This window comes from Musca vetustissima, unplaced genomic scaffold (assembly GCF_032173495.1).
Source record: "Musca vetustissima isolate MV318-11 ecotype Yass unplaced genomic scaffold, APGP_CSIRO_Mvet_v1 utg251116, whole genome shotgun sequence".
Taxonomy (NCBI): domain Eukaryota; kingdom Metazoa; phylum Arthropoda; class Insecta; order Diptera; family Muscidae; genus Musca; species Musca vetustissima.
Genome location: NW_026881810.1, coordinates 3,636 through 30,939, shown reverse-complemented (window position 1 = coordinate 30,939; position 27,304 = coordinate 3,636). Strand labels below are relative to the sequence as shown.

Below are 27,304 nucleotides of genomic sequence, written 5' to 3'. Positions count from 1 at the left end.
TTTTTAAGCCCCAAGAAGACGAAGGCCAAAACACTGCCACATCGATCGGATTATGGGCTAGAACCAAAAATTTTTGGAAAGTGGGACAAGAATTTTATAAGAGCCCTGTGTCGAAATTGCAAAACAAAAGCTACTGCAGTTGAAAAATGTGCCAAAACAAATTAAAAAAAAACGGTCCGATCCATATATATGGGGTGGATCTATCCCAAAAGTGGGCTTATACTGAAAAATGTCGATAAAGATGTTTTTTACGCATAAGGAATGTTCAATTGCGGACAATTTCGTTGAAAAATTGGGCTAGGACATAGGGACCTTTGTATAGATGAAAAATGTGACCATGAGCTTTTATTTGAAAAAGAATTGAAAAATTAGTCCTATACTGAAACCAGTAAGTGAAGCAATATAGTCGGACGGGCCCGACCATATGATACCCTACACAATTACCACTGAATTCTAAGTTTCTGGGGATCCAAGAGTCTTGGTGATATTTCGCAGTATTTGTACCATCGTGGTCGATTAGTGGTCAACAACTCTGCAGCATATTTTCTGAATCATGTTTTCCCAGCTATTTTTTTTTTCACATAAAATTATTAGTATCAAACCAATCAAGCTTGACGGCCGGATCCCCTTCCGGGTCATAATTGTAGCCTCTGGGGCAACCACAAAATATACACGCAAAAGTCTGGGTCTATATGACCCGCTAAATATTGACTGATCTTCCTCAAAACAGTCATGGCAGTTCTTTGGCCAGATACGTTCCTTGTCTAAGGTTTTTTTTGCGTTCGGGGTCTTAATGGTAGCCTCTAGACCAGAAAAATAAAGTCGTTGGTCCATTTCAGTTCTTCTTTGGACAGAACTCTCTAGCATGCAAAATTTCGTGCCGAAATAATAGTCAGTCGGACACATATGTCTAGATCGACTCAGCTAATCGAGATCTGTGTACTAGGTGAGTCTTGGATCAATATTTCGCTGCGTTACAAACTATTGGGGTCACACAAAGCTTGAATACCATGTAGCGTATACAAATAATGTAAAGAAGTTTTTTACACTAAAAAACCGGAAACCAAAACACAGCCACTGTGGTCGGAATATGGGACTGGAACTAAAAACATTTGGAAGATGGTGCAAGATCTTTATATGGGGACCAAAACTTGAACCAATAATGACAATTTCCAGCAAAGAACATACTATTATCTAAGATGCCGGATTGTTCTATTACAGCTAAAAAAATGAAAAAAAAAAATAAAATTGGCCGGAACCTTTATATAGGGGGCTATGTCAAAACAGACTCATTCATTTTGGGAATAAGTCTTTTTACCCACCAAGTAGCCGTAATACCAAATTATATTGGTGCAAAGTTATATTCTAAGACCATAAAAGTATATAAAATGGGGCGGGACTTCTATATGGGAGGTATATCGTAACATGGACCTATACTGACAATTTTCTGCAAAAACGTATTTTTGACGAATATGTAACTAGAACCATCAACTTCGGTCGGAATATGCGACTAAAGCCATCACAAACGTAGGCACATATTGAAAATGTCTGTAAAGAATTAGTTTAACCTACAAGAACTAGGAATGGAAACAACGCCATAAGAACACGAGAATATCTGAAATGGAGCTGCACTTTTATTAGGATGCTGTAGCTAAACAGGAACCTTTAAGGGGAATTTCCACCCAAGAAGAATATACTCTCCAAGAAACCGGATTGATGAATCGCAGCCACATCGGTTGGAACATGCAGCCACTTCCCTCTAATACCTAAAATTGGCTGGAACCTTTATATGGAGGCTACGTCAAAACAGCGTCCTATATTGAAATCTTTTTCTGCGTATAATATTTTTTCTCACCAAGAAGCCGGAATACTAAATTACAGTCACACTGTTTAGAAAGTGTATTCTTTGACCTTAAACGTATATAAAATAGGCCAAACCTTCTATATGGAAGGTATATTGTAACATGGACATATCCAAAAAGTAGAAACAAAGACACTTCGGTCCGAATATGCGCATAGAACCATCAACATTTTTAAAATGATTTAGACCATTATATGAGAAGCTATACCAAAAATTGAACGTATATAGAAAATTTTCTATGAAGGTATTTTTTACCCTTCGAGAATCCGGAGGTCCAAATCTTAAAATTACAAAAAAATTATCCGATAACTTTATATGGGGGATGTGCAGAAATTTTGACTTATACTGAACATTTTCGGCGAAGAAGTTCATTAATAAAAGCACGGAATAACAAATTAACACCACTTAGATTGATAAATGAACCTACGACCTTTAAAACACATAAAATGTTACGGGACATAGGTCTCATCTTCGGAAAGTTTGGAAAATATATTAGGTTGTGCAAAGATTGGATCAAATGGATTACTATATTCGGTCGATATAAAATTAACATGTTTTAAAATGTTTTCCTTTCTGTAGGAGAGGTTCCAGCTGGAGGGGTCCAATAGATTCTAGACAACATCGGATTTAAAGTAGGTTTGTAAAAAATATTACAATGTAAAGTGTTTAGATCAATTCCAATATTCAATTATCTTTGTATTTGATTTACACATTATTAAATTGTGGACCCTTTGTGACCCACGATTCGATACTCCATTCGTTTCAAACCAGATTTACAAGACTTCAAATATTCCTTTTGTACGTAAGGTATCTAAAGGGTACCCCCCAGGTACCATGACGACCTATTATGATGTCACTTACGAAGTGTTTAATATTTCACAGTTCCTTTAACCTTATAACCGGTCTTCAAACATTAATTAAGTTTGGAACAAATATTATGATACACAGTTATTCAGGTACACCAACCAAACGAGCATTTATAAATCGCCTTCGAATTTCCTGAAGCGCATTTGGTCCATCAAAGGCACTTAGGGTTTATAACAGATATTTTTATGTGGTAAATTACAAAGTCTATTTATACCCTTATTAGTGTTAATACTGAGGATATACATATATATGTATATATATATATATATATTACATCAATTGAACTCCTAAAATATATCGTCCTCACTGAGAACTACCAGACTTCTTCATACTCCAGAAATAAAAATGCCCACACAAATTTGTTACAAAATTTGCTAACCAATCAAACTTTTGATTTCCACCTCCAACACCTTTTGGAGCACAACACAATTATTTTCAAAGCACGTGTCACTATTTCTCTATTGTTTAGGAAATTTTGCCCCCAAAGAATTTCACTACCCACTTCTTAGTTCGTGGAGATGAAAAACGACAACAAAATGCTTTTTATTTTCACAGGTTTTACCTTTTTTGAAAGGGAAACAAATAATGCAAATACGAAATTTCAAATACGAAGATTTACTTTCGTTATTTATTTCTCAAAAAACCTTCCCTCCCTCTCCTGCAATCTCCTCGTGTGAGCAAACATTCGTCAAGGACACATAGTGTCAACTGTTATGCAAAATGTCGTTCTCCGTATATACCTTTCAAGTATGTCTGGAGGCATAGAAAAGTAGCTTGAAAACCCTAATTCTATCTACGTTTTACTGTGTGTATGTATGTGTGCTTTTGTTTTGGTACTGAGCCACAATTTCCAACATTTGGTGATAGGTTTGCTGGCCTATTTTCAAAATATTTGCAAACATTTTTTGTTGTTTTGTTTTGCTTTTGGCAATTCTCCACATTAGCCGTCGTCATTGTCTTCGTCTAAAACATGTCCGCCTATCACTTGGTACAGAGAAACAAGTAAAAAATTCTTTGAATCGTCGAACTCCGATTGCCCTTTACCATGTGGTACACATTTAAAAACCTGAAATCGGTGGGGACATTTTTGGGTAGTGTGCCCCCCAAATAGAGGGCCATGAATGGAGAGGGATTACATTGATTATCCACATCGGTTAAAAAAATGGGGCGGGACCTTCATATGGGCGAAATGCCAAATTGCTACCATTGTAGCATTGAGGGATATGTCAAAATCTATACTGACAATATTTTGTGACGAAGTTTTTTACCAACCAAGAAATCGGAGCGCCAAATTACAGCTAATTCCTTTGAAAATGCGCCATGTCACATTGAAATTTATAAACTGAGGCGGGACCTATATATGAAGGCATGAAGAAGTAGAAGCAGACAATAAAAGTATCTAGCATGGGGCGGGACGTCCATATAGAGGGTGTGTCATTACGTGGACCTAATCTGAGAATTCCCATGAAGAAGTTATTGCCCTCCAAGAACCCGGAATGGAAAGTGTGTCAAAAGACAATAAAAGTATCTAACATGGGGCGGAACTTCCATATAGAGGGTGTGTCATTACGTGGACCTAATCTGAGAATTTTTCAGCAAGAAATCGGAGTGCCAATTAACAGACACTTTGGTGGGAAAAAACATGAAAATTTCTAAAAACATGAAAATTTCTAAAATGGGATGGAGCCTCTATATGAGGCTTTGTCAAAACTTGGACGTATATTGAAATATTTTTGCAAATAATCCTCATTACCCAAAAAGAAACTGGAATACCAATTACAGTCACTTTGGTTGGAAAATGTGACCTAAGATCATAGAAGAAGGGGCGGAACTAGTATATGGAGGTATTTTCTTTTTTTAAATGTACCTATTCTGAGAAATTTTCCACAAATAAGTTCTTTACCCTCTAAGAAGCCGGAGTACCAAAGTACAGCCACTTTGATCGGAATATGAGCCTAGAACTTTAAAAAATTATAAGTCAAAACGTGGTGCTATATTGAAATCTTTTTGAGATATGTTTTATTCCACCAAGAACCAATTCGGTTGGAAAGCGTACCCTGTCCATAATAGTATGTAAAATGTGATGGACTTCTATATGGAGGATATATCATAACATGCACTTATTCTGAGAATGTGCCTGCAAAGATGTTATATGTCCTCCAAGAAGTCCATATGCAAAATTACATGCTCTTTGGTCGTAATCGACCATGAAAATGGTGGCTATTTTAAAATATGGACCAATATTGACATCTTTTTGCGAATAAACTTGATTCCCGCTAAGAAATGGGAATGCCAAATTACAGATATTCCCTCCTAAAACAGCCTAAAATCTCCAATAAACCTGAAATGCCTTCAAAAATCGAACATGGCACGACACCATTAAATGGAGTCAAACTTCAATAGACGGACATACAGACTGGCATTGCTTAATAGATTTTTATTTTGAAATCTCCGCCGAAAATTTCTCCAATATTGCAAACCGTCATGAGTGAATTTAAAATATACCCTCCACCATATAGGGTAGAGGGTATAACCAAAAAAAACACATGACCATCACCTGGTGTAAAATGTTGACAATCAAAGGATTCCACATATGAAAGTCATTGTTTTACACAATTGTGTATGTCTGTGTGTGTGGCAAGGATGTGACAAGAATGTGTTCTCTTCTACTGTCACAAACACCATCCCCCACCCCACTTCGCCTTACTCTTCCTCTAAATACCACACCACACCAAATGAAATGAAAACGACAGCAAACAAAATATCACACAAAAATTAGGCAATTTTCACATTCTACGGCTGCAGTAAACCTTTCTTGGCCGGTGAGGTTGGAAAAATTTTCCTGCTGAAACTATGAAAAGCCAAAACACTTCAACAAGCAGTTTGGAAAAATATATAACCTTAACCTTTAGGCTAAATATTTATAGAGGACTAAATGAAGGCAAACACAATTTTAAATATTTAATAAAGCGGCATTGAAATTAAAAATTTGCTTGTCAACCTGGTGAGTGTGTGTAAGAGGATGTGTGTGTGTTTGTGTGCAAAATAAAAGAATGGAGATAAAAAATGCATAGTCATCATCATCATCATCAACATGGCCTTGTTTGGTCAGACAGGTAAATTGTGATTGTTGACTGGCTACTTGGCTGGTTGGCTGCCTGGCGTATACGTGTTATGAACAGAAAGATATATTTAATATAGATCATACGCCTGCTGCTGGGGAAGATATGATGATAGGATGAAGAGATACAAAAATAAAACCAGTAAGGAAAGTAGTAAAGTCGGACGGGCCGACTACATGATACCCTTCACCACTTGGGTATACTGGACATATGTATCCTTACAATTCAATATATTTAGAGTGCGTACCATGGGACAAAGTTATGGAAGTTCACGCTGTTCTGTATGCCGCACTGGTAAAAATTTAATATCAATGAAACACCCTTTCGAAGTACATATGGAAGCTATGGCTAGATCTGCAATAATTTCAACAAAACCCAATAACGTCTTTCAAGTCTCAATTTGATATGTTGTGCAAAATTTCATTTTAATCGGACAAAAATTAGGAGCTTGGTGCACCATTTATGTAATATCGGGCGAAAATATATTTGGGAGTTATATCGAAATCTGAACCGATTTTCAGGAAACTTAGCACACATCATTCTAGGTGCCAAATTTCGGGCAAATCGAAAGATATTTAGGGACTTTGGTGCACCATTTACCTTAAATCGGACGTAAATATATATGGGAGCTATATCTAAATCTGAACAGATTTTCACGTAACTGAGCACACATAATTCAAGGCTCAATTCAGTACGCTGTACCAAATTTCGTGCAAATCGAAAGATATTTAGGGACTTTGGTGCACCATTTACATTAAATCGGACGATAATATATATAGGAACTATATCTAAATCTGAACCGATTTTCAGAAAACTTAACACTGAAGGGTATAAAAACGGTTGTACCAAATTCTGAAAATATAATTTATATTCAGATATCATTGGCATATCAAGAGTAAACTGTTAACAAGTAACAACTTCGTTAAATTCGGACGGACCCAACTTGTTATACCCTCCACCGGGTTGTGTGTATTCAAAATTCCTTAAATCGGTTTGGACCTTTATACTGGGACTATATCATTGCAGTATATGGTAGTAGATTGTTTATGCTCAATGTGAAAATGCAACTAAAACTGACAAAATATTGATAAAAGTTGGTAGGAAGATTTTACAAAACCCAAAATATCGAATAATGGGTGGTAACGTTATATGAGAACAATCCGGAAACTTGGATATATACTGTTAATTTTCCACAGGGAGATTTTCTACACAATTAGAATCCAAAATATAACATTGCAACCAAGTTGGTTGAAACATCTTCCCAAACTCCCCAAAAACCCGAAATGTAGGATCTACTTTCAAATGTGGACCAATCACCAATCGAATCTCTGAAGGTCCTTGAAATAAGATTGGTTTAATAAAACTACACCTTCGAAGTAATTCAAAAAATATTCTTAAATAATCTACGCAAATACATAGCTGTGGTAATCCTTGATAAATATTTTTAAAAGGTCCCCTTCTATAAGATTCATCAACGCCCAGACGAAAAGGCTGAAGCTAGAATCTTGAAATTTTAGGTGAGTGTCATTCTTGGTACAAAGGTGTCGTCAGATAAGGCTGAGTTTTTGGATATTCGTACTAGAACGGTACGAAAAGTACTAAATGTGGTATCATGTGTATTTGGCGAACCGGTAGAGCTAGAACTCTTAAATTTGACATGAGGGTCACTGATGGAGTGTAGAATAGATATAGAAAATAGATATAGCTTTTTGGAAATTTTAACTATAAGTATGTGAAAAGTACTAAAATGTACTAAATATGGTACAATTTCATAGCATGTGAATGGATAGAGCTTAAAACTAGAAATTTTTGAATGCTAATTAGAATTGAGATGTAGGGTTTATCTCTAAGGAGATGGTTTTGAAAGCGTGTACTCATGTGTACGAAAACTACTATATGGTACGATATTTGGTACACATTTCATTTGGAGATACAAATCGAGCTGGAATACTGGAATTTGAAATCCTAAAATCGAAATGTAGGATTGGGATATGTACGAAGTTTTGGAAATTTGTTACTTATGTGTACGAAAAGTACTAAATCGTACTATAACTGGTACAATTTAGATTTGGGCGAAGAATTGGGCTCAGGATTCATTTTAAAAAATTAATACTTATGGGTACTAAATGGTACTAAATTTGGTACAATTTGAATTTTAGGTGAACCAATAGAGCTAGAATCATACAATTTGGAGTCAGTATCACTGTTGAGGTGTATGATTAAGATATGTAGGGTGTTCTAGAAATTTGTACTCATGTGTACTAAATTTGTAACAATTTGAATAGTGGAAATTGGATTTAGGATCAGTGTGGAGGTGTAGGATTGGAAATGTAGAAAGTTTTGGAAATTGGTACTACTGTGTACTAAATTTGGTACAATTTGAATAGTGGGTGAACCGACAGAGTTGGAATCCTGAAATTTAGATTTAGGATCAGTGTGGGGGCGTAGGATTGGAGCATGTAGGATGTTTTGGAAATTGGTACTACTGTGTACTAAATTTAATAGAGTTGGAATCCTGTAACTTGGATTTGGAATCACTGTGGAGGTGTACGGTTGGATTATGTAGAAAGTTTTTGAAATTGATACTACTGTGTACTAAATTTGGTGCAATTCGAATTGTGGGTGAACCGATAAAGTTGGAATCCAACAACTTGGATTTAGGATCACTGTGGAGGTGTAGGATTGAGATACATAGGAAGTTATGGAAATTGGTACTACTGTGTACTAAATTTGGTACAATTTGAATAGTGGGTGAACCGATAGAGTTAGAATCCTGAAATTTTGATTTATGAACACTGTAGTGGTGTAGAATTGGAGTATATAGAATGTTTTGGAAATTCGTACTACTGTGTACTAAATTTAATACAATTTGGAGCGATAGCAATTGTAGGTGTGTGGATTAATTATCCATCGCTACAACAAAAATCTGCTTTGAAAAGGACTGTTCCTAGAATGGAGACAAATGTCGAACTTTGACCAATTTGAATTTAATTCGCATATGCAAGTTTCGCATCAGGGCGGAATAAATACAAGTTATCAACATACGATCTTTATAAAGCCACATAGCCCAATATGCCTGATGAGCCGTTTAACCAACGGCGAAATAATGGTGGGTACGTAGGTTCTTCTCCTGGCTTTCCTTTTCATTGCAAAACTTAAAAAAATGTTAATACATGTTTAAAAATTTTCCCACATTCGCTAACGAAGTAGCGGGCATATGCTAGTAGATACATAAATGTCTATATTTCACTATATTAAAATTAATTAATCAAGTTTCCCATTAATAAAGTATTAATAGTCCAGGACATTGATTGACGATTGACACGATTCAATAGTTTTTTTTTTTTCTTAATTTAAATTAATCATACACCGCTACTTCGATAGGCATTATACTTGTTTTAATTACCCCAACATTATTGCTTATTAATTAATAACAATGACATTGTTAACAAATTAATTAGTTGAATATAAACTCAAACCGCGTTATGTAATCGAACTTACCTTGTAAAGACTATACAGTGAGAGAAGGCAATACGAGACGAGATAATCAATTTACTCCATTTGGGGGAAAACAAAAAGTGGTGGCCACTACAAAGGGTGGAGAACCTGTAAAGAGGAAAACAGAAAAAACACAGATTAATTTAACAAGATTTACTAATATAGTAGTCTTGAAAAAAATATTCTTTAAAAAATCCACGCCTTTTATAGTCGTGGAAAAAATATTCTTTAAAAAATCCAGGCCTATTATAGTCCTTCAGAAAATAGTTTGAAGAATCTACGCCCATTATCGTCAAATCAGCGCCTATTTTAGTCCTTGAAAAAATATTTGTAAATATTCTTAAAAAATCAGCCTATTATAGGCCTTGAAAATACCTCGAATGTTAAAATTATTTATTTTTATAATGGATATGTATTTATATAAAAAAGAAGATTGCTATTAATAAATTTAATAATAACCAAAATACCTACTCTCTTTCTATAAAATATTAATAACCCCATATTACTTATCTACCACGTCCTTAAATACCCTTATTTGTAGCGATAAAGTTTAAATGGTTATTAGTTTTTTTTTTAATATTTGTCTTCTACTACCCACTTATTTCATTCTCTATTTCTCTCTCCCCATCTCTTTTTCGTTACAGCCATACCAATAGTTTATATATTGGCCATTGTTCCTGGCCTAATGCCATGGGAAAGTGGCTATCGTTTCCTTTCCTTTTGCCATGTCTTTGGCTCGGTAGCACCATGGTGTGGCAGTTTTGTCTATCATCTATTCATGAACATTGAACGAGGTGAAAATGTCTACTATACCCTGCTGAAATTGGATATGGTCGGAATATGGGTCAGCCAGAGTTTCGGTAAGTTTTTATATATACTGGGTGCTATCGAAGAGCAAAGAGTTTGTGTGTATATTTGTATTTAGCTAGAATGAGGAAATAAAACCAAGGAAGCAAACAAAAAAAAAAAACAGCTCACAAAGAAACTAACAACAACCACAATAAAAGTAAATACTTAAATTGTCAGTTTTTGGTCATTTCCTTTTTGGCCACTTATTCTTTGTACTGCTTTAGTTTTATTTGTTTGTTTGTCTGTTTATTTTTGTTGGATAGATTTTGTTTTTTTTTTGTTGGCCTAATGTTGCGGATATCTTAAATTTGTTTTATTTACCAGCAAAAGTTTGCAAGGTAAACGAAGGTGTATTTTTTCAGAAGTTTCGTCATTACGTTACTCAATGTGTCAAAGGAAATGTTGAAGGACACAGAAAAAGTAACAAAAATAGTCATTGATTTTTTAATACTCTATATGTTTATATTTAAATATTTGACAAACGTCCAGGCAATTATAGTCCTTAAAAATAGAGGCTTTTGCTGGACCTATTCCTTCAAAATTAAAGCATAAGTTGGTTCGTAAAAAATTATTATTAAAAAAATTCTGGCTAAACCTTTGTGGGACCTTGGCCCTTGAAAACACTCTTTATGGGACCTTGGCCCTTGAAAACATTCTTTTAAAAAATTCTGGCTAAGCCTTTGTGGGACCATGGCCCTTGAAAACATTTTTTTAAAAAATTCTGGCTAAGCCTTTGTGGGACCATGGCCCTTGAAAACATTTTTTTAAAAAATTCTGGCTAAGCCTTTGTGGGACCTTGGCCCTTGAAAACATTATTTTAATAATTCTGGCTAAGCCTTTGTGGGACCTTGGCCCTTGAAAACATTATTTTAATAATTCTGGCTAAGCCTTTGTGGGACCTTGGCCCTTGAAAACATTCTTTTAAAAATCCACGCCTATTTACAGGTCTAGAAAAAATATTCTTTAAAAAATCCACGCCTATTTACAGGCCTAGAAAAAATATTATTTAAAAAATCCACGCCTATTTACAGGCCTAGAAAAAATATTCTTTAAAAAATCCACGCCTATTTACAGGCCTAGAAAAAATATTCTTTAAAAAATCCACGCCTATTTACAGGCCTAGAAAAAATATTCTTTAAAAAATCCACGCCTATTTACAGGCCTAGAAAAAATATTCTTTAAAAAATCCACGCCTATTTACAGGCCTAGAAAAAATATTCTTTAAAAAATCCACGCCTATTTACAGGCCTAGAAAAAATATTCTTTAAAAAACCCACGCCTATTTACAGGCCTAGAAAAAATATTCTTTAAAAAATCCAAGCCTGTTATAAAAATATTAAAAAAAAATCCGCGCCTATTTTGTTCCTTGAAAAACATTAAAATAAAATGTCTCTTTGAAAATCCACGCATTTATAGTCCTTAAAAAAATCTTTAAATATCCATGTATCTTATGTTCCTTGAAATTATTTGCAAAATTTGCAAAATCTACCCTCTTTAGGTTCTCCACTCTTTGCTATAAAAAAACAATTCTAAAAATAAAGGCATGTGGTCGAACGCCAACCACAACTATATATATAATATTTCATATTTTTACATTGACCCTAAATAATATTTAATATACATTTACTCGTTCGATATCAATTGGACGATAAATCATTAAAAATCTCTATGACAACAGAATAATAAAAATAGTATCATTGAATTCGGAATTTGTTGTTGAATAACCAACCCAGCTGCTGGATGTGGCGAGTAAAGCTGTTGCAGATGTCACAAACAAAGATTGTGGCCAATTTAATAACATGAATCCGGATGAAAAATAGATGCCAAAGAAGGTTATTTATACGTAGTAAGTAACACACATATATATATATATATATATATACATATTTATATTTGTGTGTTCATATCGGCATTTAGAAACACATCGCATATGTATTCGATACAATCCTTGTATCCTACAACAGCTACACACATATAACAAATGCTAAATTCAAACGGTCACCAACAATGTTATAATCCTTTATAGATTATATGTTGGTACTCAGTATGGGTCCATTGTTAAATATTTAAATCATTGAATAGAAAACTGATATACTATTATCAATGTGTATTTACTATTACGTCCGGTGATGTTTATATAATAAATATGTTTAATATTATTGTGGATTATTTCATTAAAATAATGTAGAATGAAATATTCAATGAAACATCCACGACTATTATAGTCCTCGAAAATATATTCTTTAAAAAATCCAGACCTCTGATGGTCCTTGAAAAAATATTCTTTAAAAATCTAAATGATAAGCATATTATAGTCCTTAAAGAAATATTCTTTCAAACTCCACCCCTCTTATGACCCTAGAAAAAGATACGTCTATTATAATCCTTAAAAATATTATATAAAAACTCCACACCTATTATAGTGCTTCAAAAATATCCTTCAAAAACTCAACGACTCTTATGGCTCTGGAATTAATATTTCATTTTAAATCGTAGCCTCTTATAGCCCTAGAAAAAATATTCCTTAAAAATCCAAGAAATATTTTTTTAAATCTATGCATTTTATGGCCCTAGAAAAAATATATTTTTTTATATCTAAGTCTCTTATGGCCCTAGGAAAAATATATCTTTTTTTGTGTCTAAGTCTCCTATGGCCCTAGGAAAAATATATCTTTTTTGTGTCTAAGTCTCTTATGGCCCCATAAAAAGTATTCCTTTAAAAATCCACGCCTGTGATAGTCCTCGAAAAAAGTTGTTTTAAAAATCCACGCCTGTGATAGCCCCCGAAAAAAGTTATTTTAAAAATCCACGCCTGTGATAGTCCTCGAAAAAAGTTATTTTAAAAATCCACGCCTCTGATAGTCCTCGAAAAAAGTTATTTTAAAAATCCACGCCTCTGATAGTCCTCGAAAAAAGTTATTTTAAAAATCCACGCCTCTGATAGTCCTCGAAAAAAGTTATTTTAAAAATCCACGCCTCTGATAGTCCTCGAAAAAAGTTATTTTAAAAATCCACGCCTCTGATAGTCCTCGAAAAAAGTTATTTTAAAAATCCACGCCTCTGATAGTCCTCGAAAAAAGTTATTTTAAAAATCCACGCCTCTGATAGTCCTCGAAAAAAGTTATTTTAAAAATCCACGCCTCTGATAGTCCTCGAAAAAAGTTATTTTAAAAATCCACGCCTCTGATAGTCCTCGAAAAAAGTTATTTTAAAAATCCCCGCCTCTGATAGTCATCGAAAAAATTATTAACAAAATAATTTCAACTTTTAACAAGGATTTGTCTTCATATCCTTTTGGGAATTTCTTCTTTATTAACACGTACACGCATAATGTGATGTCACGGTTTGCAAAACCGCATTTTTATTTTCTCATAATGACAATTTTCATTGTTGTCGTTACAACAAACAAAATTTTTGGAACAATACATACACACACACACAGACAAGGAGTTATGTTGAACATGTGGTTGATAAAATTGTGTCGCACACATTTCAAATTTGTCAAAATACAAAAGAAAAAAAAAACAGCAAGACAAACATGAACAATAAAATTAATTTTTACACACACACACATAGATATATCTCTATTATGGTTGTGGCGAAAACCACGTTTATATAATCATGTAGCTTATGTAATTTTGTAACAAATCCTATGTAACATTTTTAAGTCAATTAAACCAGCTGATGAATATTCAAGTTCTTAATATCCATTAATGCTTATCATGAACAAAATAATGTTCCGTTTTTATGAAAAGAATTTTCATTATCTGGCTTATTTATTATTTAAATGTTACGAATTAGGATTTATTAATGATCCTATAAGTAGGTTTTTTAGGGATTTTTAATATTTGATGAAAATGTATAGTAATGACGATACGTTTATTAAGATTTTATAGATATGTGATGGAATGTAAAAATCCATATTTTAAAAATCCACGCCTCTGATAGTCCTCGAAAAAAAATATTTTAAAAAATCCACGCCTCTGATAGTCCTCGAAAAAAAATATTTTAAAAAATCCACGCCTCTGATAGTCCTCGAAAAAAGTTATTTTAAAAATCCACGCCTCTGATAGTCCTCGAAAAACAAATATTTTAAAAAATCCACGCCTCTGATAGTCCTCGAAAAAAAAATATTTTAAAAAATCCACGCCTCTGATAGTCCTCGAAAAAAAAATATTTTAAAAAATCCACGCCTCTGATAGTCCTCGAAAAAAAATATTTTAAAAAATCCACGCCTCTCATAGTCCTCGAAAAAATATTTTAAAAAATCCACGCCTATGATAGTCCTCGAAAAAAAATATTTTATAAAATCCACGCCTCTGATAGTTCTCGAAAAAAAATATTTTAAAAAATCCACGCCTCTGATAGTCCTCGAAAAAAAATATTTTACAAAAACCACGCCTATTGTAGTCCTCGAAAAAAAATATTTTAAAAAATCCACGCCTCTGATAGTCATCAAAAAATTTTTTTATAAATCCCCGCCTATTACTTAGCTGACTTGTGACAGAACTTTCGTTCCATAAGCCGAGCTTAAAAAAGATTTCCAGGCGCGTCGGTCTTTTGCGCAGTTTTTCCAATTTCAAAGACCATATTCGGCAATGTTGTCTTCCACCTGGTCTTTCCATCTTATTCGTGACCTTCCCCTTCTGCGTGAACTTTTATATACCTTCTGGGCTGGGGCATCTTCATTCATTCTCACAACATGACCTAGCCAACGTAATCGCTGCAGCTCAATACGTCTAACAATGTCAATGTCCGAGAATAGCTGGTACAACTAGTGGTTCATTCGACGGCGATATTCACCGTCAACGCAGATCGGCCCACAGATTTTTCGGAGAATTTTTCTCTCAAATACTCCAAGAGCTGCCCCATCTGCTTGCGCAAGTACCCATGCTTCAGATCCATATAACAGCACGGGTAGTATCAGCGTCTTGTAGAGTGTAAGTTTGGTCTGGCGGGAGGTGGCCTTGCTTTTGAGTTGTTTGCTCAGACCATACCGATGCTACGGTTAGCCATCACTATCCTTCTCCGAATTTCAAACCTAATGTCATTCGTTTTGTTTATGGCTGTACCAAGGTATATAAAATCTTTGACTACCTTGAAGCTGTAGTTCTCAAGTTCCACACTTGGTCCGAGTATACTGGACGTCTTGCGCGTTGATATCATCAACTTGGTCTTCTCGCCGTTAAATGCCAGGCCCACTTTGGCAAACTCCTTCTCAATTTGTACAAAGGTGGCTGTTACCGCTCTCAATGTTCGACCCATAATGTCGATGTCACCGGCGTAGGCGAGTAACATGTGTTGTTTGGTGTACAGAGTTCCATTTCTGTTTACCTTTGCCTCTCGTATGACCTTTTCCAGCAGGATGTTAAAAAGGTCACACGACACACTGTCACCATGTCTGAAGCATAGCCGTATTAATTTTGCAGGAATGCCAAACGCAGACAATGGTGGATTTGCCAGGTCAATGGTGGATTTGCCAGGTCTGAAGCCGCATTGATATTGTCCAATAATGTCATTGACCATTGGCTTCAGTCGTTAACACAGTACGCTGGATAGCACTTTATAAGCGATGGGAAGTAGACTTATTCCTCTATAGTTGACACATATCGTATTGTGTCCTTTTTTTGTGCACGGGACAGGATGCTGAGATTCCACTCATTGGGCATGCCAAATTGTACTAATCAGCTAGTGCATGCTCCTGACCAGCATCAGACCACCAGTCTTGAAACCCATCGGCACCTTCCGCTTTATTATTCTTCAGCCGATTGATTGCTATTCTGACTTCATCTTGGCTATACCGTCATCAATTATTGGTTCTGGGGTATCTTCTTTAACGCCACTATTTGATACCAGAAGTTTTTCAAAATGCTCCTTCCAGATCCTCAGCACGCTGTCTGTATCTATCACCAGGTTTCCTTCTTCATCTCTACAGGAGGATGTGCCTGCACAAAAGACTCCGGTTTGGTGTTTTACCCATTTCGGACTTCATTCTGATTACTGTACATCTCGATTTGCTCCCGCACACGTTTTTCTTGTTCTTTCTTCTTTTTTCTGAAAATACGTTTCTCCTCTCTCCTTTTCTCTCGATAGTTCTTCATCGCATTACGTGTTGCTACTGTCCGCAGGGTTGTCCTCTACGCTGTATTTTTCATATCAGTAGCATTACGACACTCCTGATCGTACCACGGATTTCATGATGGTGGTCTTTGGTACACAAGTGTTGCTTTTGCTGCAGTTTGTAGGGAGTGGGCAATTCTCTGCCATTGTGCTTCTATATTATTATCGGGGCATTTGGGTTAGTTGAGCGGAGTAGGCTTCTGCTATCTGTTGTGTTGGCAGCTTTTCGACGTCAAATTTCCGTGTTACATTAGATCGCACCTTTGCAGCTACATTAAGACGGGTTGCGTACCTTGGTTGTCACAAGGTAATGGTCCGAATCGATATTCGCTCCTTGGATCAATCGGACGTCTAAAACACTGGATGAATGCCTTCCGTCTATCACAACATGCTCGATTTGATTTCTCGTTGTTCGATCGGGAGAAATCCAAGTGGCCTTGTGTATATCGAGATGCTTGAATCGGGTGCTGCTAACTACCATGTTCTTTACTGCCGCGAATTCAATTAACCTCATGCCGTTGTCTGATGTTTCTTCATGGAGGCTGAATTTTCCGACGGTGGGGCCAAATATATTTTCCCTTCCGATTTTTTGCATTAAAATCTCATAGCAGAATTTTAATGTCATGGCCAGGGCAACGGTCATATGCTGTTTCTAGGCCCTCGTTAAATATGTCTTTGGTCTGGTCATCCTTATCTTCGGTCGGAGCATGGGCGCAAATGAGACTAATGTAGAAGAACTTCGCTTTTATACGGATTATAACAATTCGCTCATATACTGGAGTGAATCTAGAGACGAGGTCTTTTATTCTCCTGTTAACCATAAATCCGTAGCCAAATTCACGTCTCGTTTCATGGCAGCTATAATACAGTGCGTAATCGTCTGATTTACTTGCGCCCGTCCCTTTCTATCGCATTTCCTGTAAGGCAATAATATCGGCTTTGTACGCCAAAGTGAAAACTGCGCCTGCACTCTGGAAAGGTGCTGCACTTGGAAAGGTGCGCACATTCCAAGTGCAGATTCGCAGATTGTGGTCCTTTATACGTTTGCGGGGGTCGTCGACATTAGGGGGGTTTGATTTTCTTTGTCGTTGCTTTTTCATAGTAAGAGGGGGTTTCCGAGTGTGGGCAAGTAACCCGACGCATCAACCCATTTTTATAGTTCTTATGGGTGAACTCACGGCACATATCAGCTCACTATTTCAATGTATGATGAAAATAGTGACACCTCGGGGAGGTCAGTGTCCACAATTGAGATGAAAGAGGGACCAAGATAAGCCTGGACCTCGCCATGTTAAAGCCAATCAGAGCCATTGCTTGATATCTATCATCCCCTACGCCACCCACGCTTATTACAGTCCTCGAAAAAAAATATTTTAAAAATCCACGCTTATTGTAGTCCTCGAAAAAATTATTAAGCCTAGAAAAAATATTCTTTAAAAAATCCATGCCTCTTATAGCCCAGAAAAAAATAATATTTAAAAATCCACGCCTATTGTAAGCCTAGAAAAAAATATTTTTAAAAAATCCAAAAATATTCTTTGAAATATGATTATGATTAAAATGCAATCTTAAAATTTTCTAATATTTATTTAATGTTACATAATTTGTATTCCTATCTCTTTCTTTGTTGTTTTTTTCTCATATCTTTTTGGCTCTCTATTGTTATTTGTCAAATACAAAACTGCAAATGGCCAACACCCACATTTGATTTATGAGGACCCTCTAAGTTGAAGCTGAGTGTGCTGGTTCGTAAAAATGTAAGAAGATTCCAAATGTAAACCTTGAAAAGTATGTCTTCAACAATTTTCCAATGGCTTCAAGGAGACAAGGAAGAAAAAAATAGAAAAGTTTTGTTGAACAGCAAATAGATTTCAATTCAATGTTTTTTTTTTTAATATTTTATTTCGAAACAATGGGGGATATTTCTGAAGGCAATTTTTGTCAATAACAAAAAGGGCAATTAATTCAAAATTTAATTACGAAGTAAGTCGAACAGATGTTGTTAGCAATTAATAAAAAATAATAATAATAATTAAATGAGAAAGGGGACTACTTTTTATCTTTTCCACCCACTGTGTGTCGTTAAGACCATTGATATGATAGATTACATTTTTAAAGGTTTTGGTTTTTCTTTGGTAATGCTTAAGATGAAATGTTTCAAATTTATAGCATGCCATAGAAAAAAAATTGTTGTATGAACAAAGTTTATTGAATAAAGAATCTGGCTAAGAACTTCAAATATTTGTGGTATGCACTTTGAGAACACAAGAAATAAGTTATTGAAAGAAAAAATTTAATAAATATGATTGATTTCGTTTAATTTTCATTGGAAAATAAATATTGAGGAACTCTGCAATCATTTTATGGCGGGACTAAATCGTAATTTTTTTGGAGGACTATCAGAGGCGTGGATTTTTTAAATATTTTTTTTTTTCGAGGACTATCAGAGGCGTGGATTTTTTAAATAATTTTTTTTCGAGAATTATCGGAGGCGTGGATTTTTTAAATAATTTTTTTCGAGGACTATCAGAGGCGTGGATTTTTTAAATAATTTTTTTCGAGGACTATCAGAGGCGTGGATTTTTTAAATAATTTTTTTCGAGGACTATCAGAGGCGTGGATTTTTTAAATAATTTTTTTCGAGGACTATCAGAGGCGTGGATTTTTTAAATAATTTTTTTCGAGGACTATCAGAGGCGTGGATTTTTTAAATAATTTTTTCGAGGACTATCAGAGGCGTGGATTTTTTAAATAATTTTTTTCGAGGACTATCAGAGGCGTGGATTTTTAAAATAATTTTTTTTCGAGGACTATCAGAGGCGTGGATTTTTAAAATAATTTTTTTCGAGAACTATCAGAGGCGTGGATTTTTAAAATAATTTTTTTTTTCGAGGACTATCAGAGGCGTGGATTTTTTAAATAATTTTTTTCGAGGACTATCAGAGGCGTGGATTTTTAAAATAATTTTTTTCGAGGACTATCAGAGGCGTGGATTTTTAAAATAATTTTTTCGAGGACTATCAGAGGCGTGGATTTTTTAAATAACTTTTTTCGAGGACTATCAGAGGCCTGGATTTTTAAAATAACTTTTTTCGAGGACTATCAGAGGCGTAGATTTTTAAAATAATTTTTTTCGAGGACTATCAGAGTCGTAGATTTTTAAAATAATTTTTTTCGAGGACTATCAGAGGCCTGGATTTTTAAAATAATTTTTTTCGAGGACTATCAGAGGCGTGGATTTTTAAAATAATTTTTTTGGAGGACTATCAGAGGCGTGGATTTTTAAAATAACTTTTTTGGAGGACTATCAGAGGCGTGGATTTTTAAAATAATTTTTTTTGAGGAGTATCAGAGGCGTGGATTTTTAAAATAATTTTTTTTGAGGACTATCAGAGGCGTGGATTTTTAAAATAATTTTTTTTGAGGACTATCAGAGGCGTGGATTTTTAAAATAATTTTTTTGGAGGAGTATCAGAGGCGTGGATTTTTAAAATAATTTTTTTTGAGGACTATCAGAGGCGTGGATTTTTAAAATAATTTTTTTGGAGGAGTATCAGAGGCGTGGATTTTTAAAATAATTTTTTTTGAGGACTATCAGAGGCGTGGATTTTTAAAATAATTTTTTTTGAGGACTATCAGAGGCGTGGATTTTTAAAATAATTTTTTTTGAGGACTATCAGAGGCGTGGATTTTTAAAATATTTTTTTTCGAGGGCAATCTGAGTTCTCATGAAATAAAAAGTCATGTATCCTATTTCGTATGCAATAATCTTCTTAATCAATATCAATATTAAAAATTTCTCTTTCCACAAAATGCTCCTCCACCTTCTATACCTTTATAAAATGTTTCCATTGAATTCAATTTCACTTTCCAAACCCGATGACATTGAATCAACTAATGAATCACTGATCCGACATGTTATTAAATGCATAATTAATTTTTCATTACATTAAACGCTGTCATAACATCAACATCACAAATGAATGAATGCAGGAGCCAATATCACCAGGCAACACCGCGCACACAAAAACAAGTAGATTTGAATAAACGGGTCCTTTGGGTGTTTTGGCTTTTGAATGTTAGTCGATTGTCACCATAGAGAGATGATGTCGATGATGATGGTATTTTGGTGTAATCCTGACATTTATCGATTTACAATGTTTGTCGTCTGTTAGTTGGGGGTAGCACAAAGAGACCAGTGAATACAAAAGAGTCAATCTGCTATGAAGGTGTCCATTCACTAAATATGTATTTTTGTGTAACTAGGTATGTAGCTAGGTACATATGGGGGTATGGGGGAACGTTAACGTAATTGAACTTTATTTGATTGCTTATGTCGAGTATTGCAATAAATGTTGTGGACTATTTTGGGATTAGCATTTTATAAGTGGTATAATTTTCATGAGAGAGATGGAGAACAGCTATCAGGAATATGTTTCTAGGATTTTTTCAAGAATATTTTTTCTGGGTTTAAAAGGGCATGGATTTTATAAGGAATATTTTTTCTAGGTTTAGAAAAGGCGTGGATTTTTTAGGAATATTTTTTAAGGTTTATAAAAGGCGAGTATTTTTAAGGAATACTTTTTTCTAGGTTTATAAAAAGTGTGGATTGTTTAAAGAATCTTTTTTCTTGGCCAATAAAAGGCGTCGATTTTTATTCTTAAAAAAGCCTCAAAAATACTTACTTACTTACTTAGCTGTCTTGTGACAGAACATTCGTTCCATAAGCCGAGCTTAGAAAAGATTTCCAGGCGCGTCGGTCTTTTGCGCAGTTTTTCCATATTGGAAGACCATTTTCGGCAATGTTGTCTTCAACTTGGTCTTTTCATCGTATTCGTGGCCTCCCCTTCTGCGTGAAACATCAGCTGGTTCGCTTTTATATGTCTTCTGGGCTGGGGCATCTTCATCCATTCTCACAATAGCTGGTACAACTCATGGTTCATTCGTTGGCGATATTCACCGACAACTCAGGTCGGCCCATAGATCTTTCGGAGAATTACTCTCTCAAACACTCCAAGAGCTGCCTCATCTGCTTGCGTAAGTACCCATGCTTCAGATCCATATAACAGCACGGGTAGTGTCAGCGCACAGTGGGAAAAAATACCGATCTAGCGCGCAGAAAATCAAAAAATGAAGTTGAAGGAAACTTTATAACATTAATGCAGTTTTAAAGTAGAGTGTTGAGAGTACTTAAGTCCGTATAAAATAATCCGAAATAATAAGCTAGAACGGAATAACGGTACATTTGAAATAGAAAATTTTTCCAATGTTAAAAATGGAAATCATTCTGTGAATATATTATTATAAAATTTTGTCCATTTTTGATATATAGTATTGGTATTTAATTAAATGGTATAGTTATATAACCCATAAGTTATTTTAATTTAGGTGTTTCGGGCTAAATATATGTAAGGTCCGTTTTTTTTTTAATTCCTTCAATTAAAATAGGGGTTTAGTATGGAGTGCAGTCGAGTTCAGCTTTGATTTTTGTTTTAAAAATTAAAAATTAAAAAAAATTAAATTTTTTCCTGCGACTCTCGGATTTATGGCAATTTTTTGAAAAAATTCCAATTTGGTGTAGGAAGCTTTTTTAAGATTTTGTTCAAATATAATTAAAAATTTGTGAATTTTTTTGATATAATTCATCAAATATGACTTGGAATAGATCACAGCATAGCAGATAAGAAAAAAACAAGTTCAAGATGTCCATCCTATGGTTCCAGAGTACTGGGTGTGAGTATGAAAATGAGGGTATTTAAGTAAGCTGCTCCAAACGTTGATTTTAAACTCATGCACTGAATATACATTTATTCCAAATGTCTTTCTAAATAAAAATTGAAATTACAACGAAATCGGTTGTAAGAGTCTTCTAAAATATCGCAGGTAAAGGGTCCACTTTATGAACCCTGAAAAATATCATTGGTGTAACATTCATATATACACGGTTTTACCTACATTTATGGTTTTCGCTATAAGCACATAACACCAAAAGTAATGAATGATTACAACAAAATTTCGTCATTAACACCAAACATCAACTTATACGAATACGGCCTGTCTACCTTACATGCAAGGATTCGATATTTAGAATGTATATTGCACATTTCATAACGACTGGTTTTGAAAAAGTGGAAAATTAATAGCTCCGATCGGCCACTTTTCGAAGAAAGGAAGGCACGTATCATTAATGATTTGAAGGAAGAAATGCACATTATTGTTGACACACCTAAGTCAGTATCCGGAACAACAAACGATGGCAATACTGATAGGCGTGCTTTTAGCCAACCTGGCTTGTCATCGTCGATAACTGGTGTTGATGATTAATTAAAAATTTCAACCATGGCCTGTTGATATGCTATTAACGCAGAGTCTTTTAAAAAACTTACTGAGGAAACATTTATTCTTTTCGTGGAATTATATTCTTGGTTCTATATGCCTCAAGCATACACAAAATATTAGTGCATGGAGCTGATATAATTAAACTACAGGGAACTGTACACCAGAAAAATTAGTCGTGAGGAAACAATGAGGGATCTTTTCAATAGGTTGATATTTTCTTCTGATCCTAAAATATCAAGTTTGTCTCGTAGTGCATCTCTTAACCATCGATATAGTGAGCCACTATCTGAAGAAGTCCTTAAACTACTGGAGGATCCAATGCTACCAACTAATTCAGATCAAAACTCGGATTCTGAATGTGATTAGTATTTAATAAGTAACGCCTAAATTTTGTCAAATATATATAGTTTAATGTTTAAATATGCAATATTAACAATAATAAAGATATATATAATAACAATAGCGTTGAGCCTTAACCCACTTTTTACCCTCCAAATGTTTCGGAATTTTTAAAAGAAGCTTCCATTTTAGGAGTACTATTAGTTATAACGAAAAATATTGCTTATTATAAAATATTTCAATTGCTTCAAAATAGTAATTTTCACCTAAAAATTTAAGTTTTTCCTAAAAAAAAAATCGGCGCTTAATGGGTTAATAAAAAAAATTGCCAAATTTTTTCATAAAATAATTAAAATTGTGCATCTAAATCTATTCTTATCCAAAATATCGATAAACATACAGTAAAACATCTACTTTGATTTTCTGCGCGCTAGATCTGCATTTTTTCCCACTGTGCAGCGTCTTGTAGAGCGTGAGTTTGGTCTAGCGAGAGGTGGCCTTGCTTTTGAGTTGTTTGCTCAGACCATAGTAGCATCGGTTGGCCATCACTATCCTTCTCCGAATTTCAAAACTACTGTCATTAGTTTTATTTATGGCGGTACCAAGGTATATAAAATTTTTGACTACCTCGAAGCTGTAGTTCTCAACTTCCACAGTTGGTCCGAGTCTACTGGACGTCTTTCGCGTTGATACCATTAGCTTGGTCTTCTCGCCGTTTACTGCCAGACCCACTTTGGTCTGACTCCTTCTCAATTTGTTCAAAGGTGGCTGTTACCGCTCTCAATGTTCGACACATTATGTCGATGTCATCGGATTTTTCATTTCTGTTCACTTTTGCCTCTCGTGTGACCTTTTCCAACGAATGTTAAAAAGGTCACACGACAAACTATAACCTTGTCTGAATCCTCGTTCGGTATTAAAGGGCTCCGAGAGGTCCTTTCCGACTTTATCTGCTGATCTTGTGCCTATTAAAGTTATCCTGCATAGCCGAATTCATTTTGCAGGAATGCCAAACGCAGACATGGCTTTATGCACCTCTGAACGGATAGGGCTGTCGAATGCGGCTTTATAGTCGACGAATAGGTGGAATGTGGCGCTTTGTTTTCCGTGGTTTTTTTTCCAGGATTTGGCGCAGAGTGAAAATCTGGTCAATGGTGGATTTGCCAGGTCTGCAGCCACATTGGTATGGTCCAATAATGTCATTGACCATTGACTTCAGTCGTTTACACAGTACGCTGGATAGAACTTTATATGCGATGGGAAGGAGACTTATATATACTTTATAAGCCTAGAAAAAATATTCTTTAAGAAATACACACCTCGAAAAAAGATTCTTTAAATAAATATACGCCTATTATGAACTTCAAAAAATAATCTATTGAAAGTTACGCCTTTTTGTAAGCCCCGAAAAAATATTCTTTTGAAAATTACGCCTTTTATAAGCTTCAAAAAAATATTCTTTCCAAAAATCCACGCCTTTTATAAGCCCCGAAAAAATATTCTTTCCAAAAATCCACGCCTTTTATAAGCCTCGAAAACAATATTCTTTAAAAAAATCCAAGCCTTTTATAAGCCTCGAAAAAATATTCTTTAAAAAAATCCACGCCTTTTATAAGCCTCGAAAAAATATTCTTTAAAAAATCCACGCCTTTTATAAGCCTCGAAAAATATTCTTTAAAAAATCCACGCCTCTTATGAACCCTAGAAAAAATATTCTTTAAAAAATCCACGCCTCTTATGAGCCCTAGAAAAAATATTCTTTAAAAAATCCACGCCTCTTATGAGCCCTAGAAAGAATATTCTTTAAAAAATCCACGCCCCTCGTGGCCCTAGAAAAAATATTCTTTAAAAAATCCACGCCTCTTATGAGCCCTAGAAAAAATACTCCAGTTCTCTTATGAACATCTCTATTTACGATTTTCGTAATTGGTTCAAAAATATACCCACGCCATATAACCCATGTGGGGATATACACATTGTAATCTTTAAATGCTTTACGACGTCATTGCCAAGGCCATACAAGATTTTAGAGAACGCGATGCGACAATATTCGTATTTCCAATGAAAGTGAGGAGAATAACAAAAAATTGTCGTGAGATATTTTGAAAATGATAACCCCAGAAATGAACTTTCTGTTTTGTTGAAAAAAAAATGTTTTGAGTGAAACAATTTAGCAAAGGAAATAATTCCCATTAGTAGTGACTTGAAAGTGAACGGTAAACGGCGTGACTGACTACTGAATACGGAAATCAAAATGTTTTGGAACTCCGCATCACTTCTGTGGAGATTGGCGGCAATTTCTGTGGCATGCCTGGCAATGGCAGTGGTGGCAGTTAACGATCCATTCGATTCTCCCTTTGCCCATCAGGTAATGCGCCTCTCTAAATCCGCCGAAATGAGGAATTACATGAAACCCGGCATCGAGGCTTGTGATGATTTCTATACCTATGCCTGTGGTAATTGGGCCCATATTAATCCCGCCCATGCTGAGGTAAAGACAAATATTTTCAACATCTTATCAAAGGCCTACAATCGTAAGGTCTTGAAAATATTGGGCCGTGGCAAGGAGTCGAATGATACGGAAACGGAACGTAAAGTGAAATATTTCTATGAAAGCTGTTTGCAAAGGGATTCGATCCGACGGAATTATCGTGAAAATTTAATGAGCATTATGGAAGAATTTGGCGGTATGCCAGCCCTGAAGGGAGCTGCCTGGCATGAACCATCCTTTAATTGGTTGGAGGTTATTGCCCAAATTCTAAGGAAATATGGAAAGAAGATAATTATAAATGCCGATATTAATGCCGATTTGAATAATAACGAATTCAATCGCCTGTATATTGGACAAATGGATGATATGGTACCGGGTAGTTCGAAGGAATTTTATGCTCGCCTGGCCATGGCCTGGCAAATGGATTTGCAAAAGGTGTTGGGCCTATCACCCACTGTGGCCTTGATTACGGCCAGGGAGATGGCAGAATTTGCCCAAAAACTGGCAATGGGCATGGCTGATCCTTTGGAAGGTCTGGGCATGGAAGATAAGACCCGGCTGAGGCTATTGGAGACAATGACTGAAAATTATGGTCCTGTTTTGAATTTCACTTTGTATGTCAACACCTGGTTGGGTTACAATTATATTCTGCCTGTCTACGAATATGTGGATAATTATTTGCGGAACTTGAGATTGGTGATATTAGAAACACCCACCACCACCGTGGCCAATTATATAATGTGGCAGTTGATACAAGATTTCCGTTTAGATGTGGAAGGCAGCGATGAGAGGCAACAGAAGAAATGCATTGAGGCCACCCGGAAATATTTCCCCAAATATTTGGATAATTTAATTTATCAAGATTTATTGAAATCCGATCCGGATATAATTGAAGATGTCACCGATATTTGGAAACATTTGAAAACGTCGTTCCATGATATACTCAATGGTACCGGCACTGAGTGGATGCAGGACAACACCCGTGACAAAGCATTGGAAAAACTATCGGCAATGACTTTTGAAATCAATTCCTATAGTGATGTGGATTTTAGCAAAGAATTGGGACCCTTGGTCATCTCGAGCAATCAGTATTTTGAAAATGTCATCAGCATACTCAAGCTCCGCGGGCAGAATTATCGTTTGAAAATCGAAGAACCACCACGTTTGGAGGAGTATGAGCTGTTGAGTTTCACACCAGCCTACGCAGCGGAATACAATCGAGTCTTACTGCCAGTGGCATTTCTGCAACCCCGCTTCCTATGGGATGATGTATATCCTAAGGCCTTGAAATATGGCACAGTGGGCTTCACGATTGCCCATGAAATGGCTCACGGGTTTGATGATACCATACGTAAATATGATGCCAAGGGCAACCTCAACAATTGGTGGGATCGTAATGCCAGCATAACGTTTGAGGTACGCAAGGAATGTCTGCGGCAGCAATATGGTAGCCATAAATTTGGGGGACGTTTCCTGCCAAAGGCCCAGGCACAAGGTGAAAACATTGCCGATAATGTTGGTATTCGCATTGCCTATCAGGCCTATGATCGTTGGCTGGAACAGCATCATCAGACTCCAGAACATTTACCCAACATGGATACGATTACAGCAAGGCAATTATTTTTCATTAGCACCGCCCAGCTATGGTGTACGGATGTTAATCGACGTTGGCGTCAATTGGTCACCACCACCGATGTCCATCCTCCGGAAGAGGTGCGCGTCCGGGCTATGTTGGCTAATTTTGAAGAATTTGCTGAGACCTTCTCGTGTAAACATGGAACACAAATGAATCCGCAGCGGAAGTGTATCATTTATTGA

The 27,304-nt window shown here is 35.5% G+C and overlaps 1 protein-coding gene across 1 annotated transcript; it reads left to right on the top strand.

Annotated features, from left to right (window-relative positions):
- The first annotated feature begins 906 nt into the window (after positions 1 to 906).
- Positions 907 to 27,304, top strand: LOC133327812 (neprilysin-1-like). The gene is made up of 3 exons (XM_061536346.1): positions 907 to 946; positions 9,993 to 10,208; positions 25,320 to 27,304. The coding sequence occupies exons 1-3, from the start codon at positions 907 to 909 to the stop codon at positions 27,302 to 27,304; spliced, it is 2,241 nt and encodes a 746-aa protein (XP_061392330.1).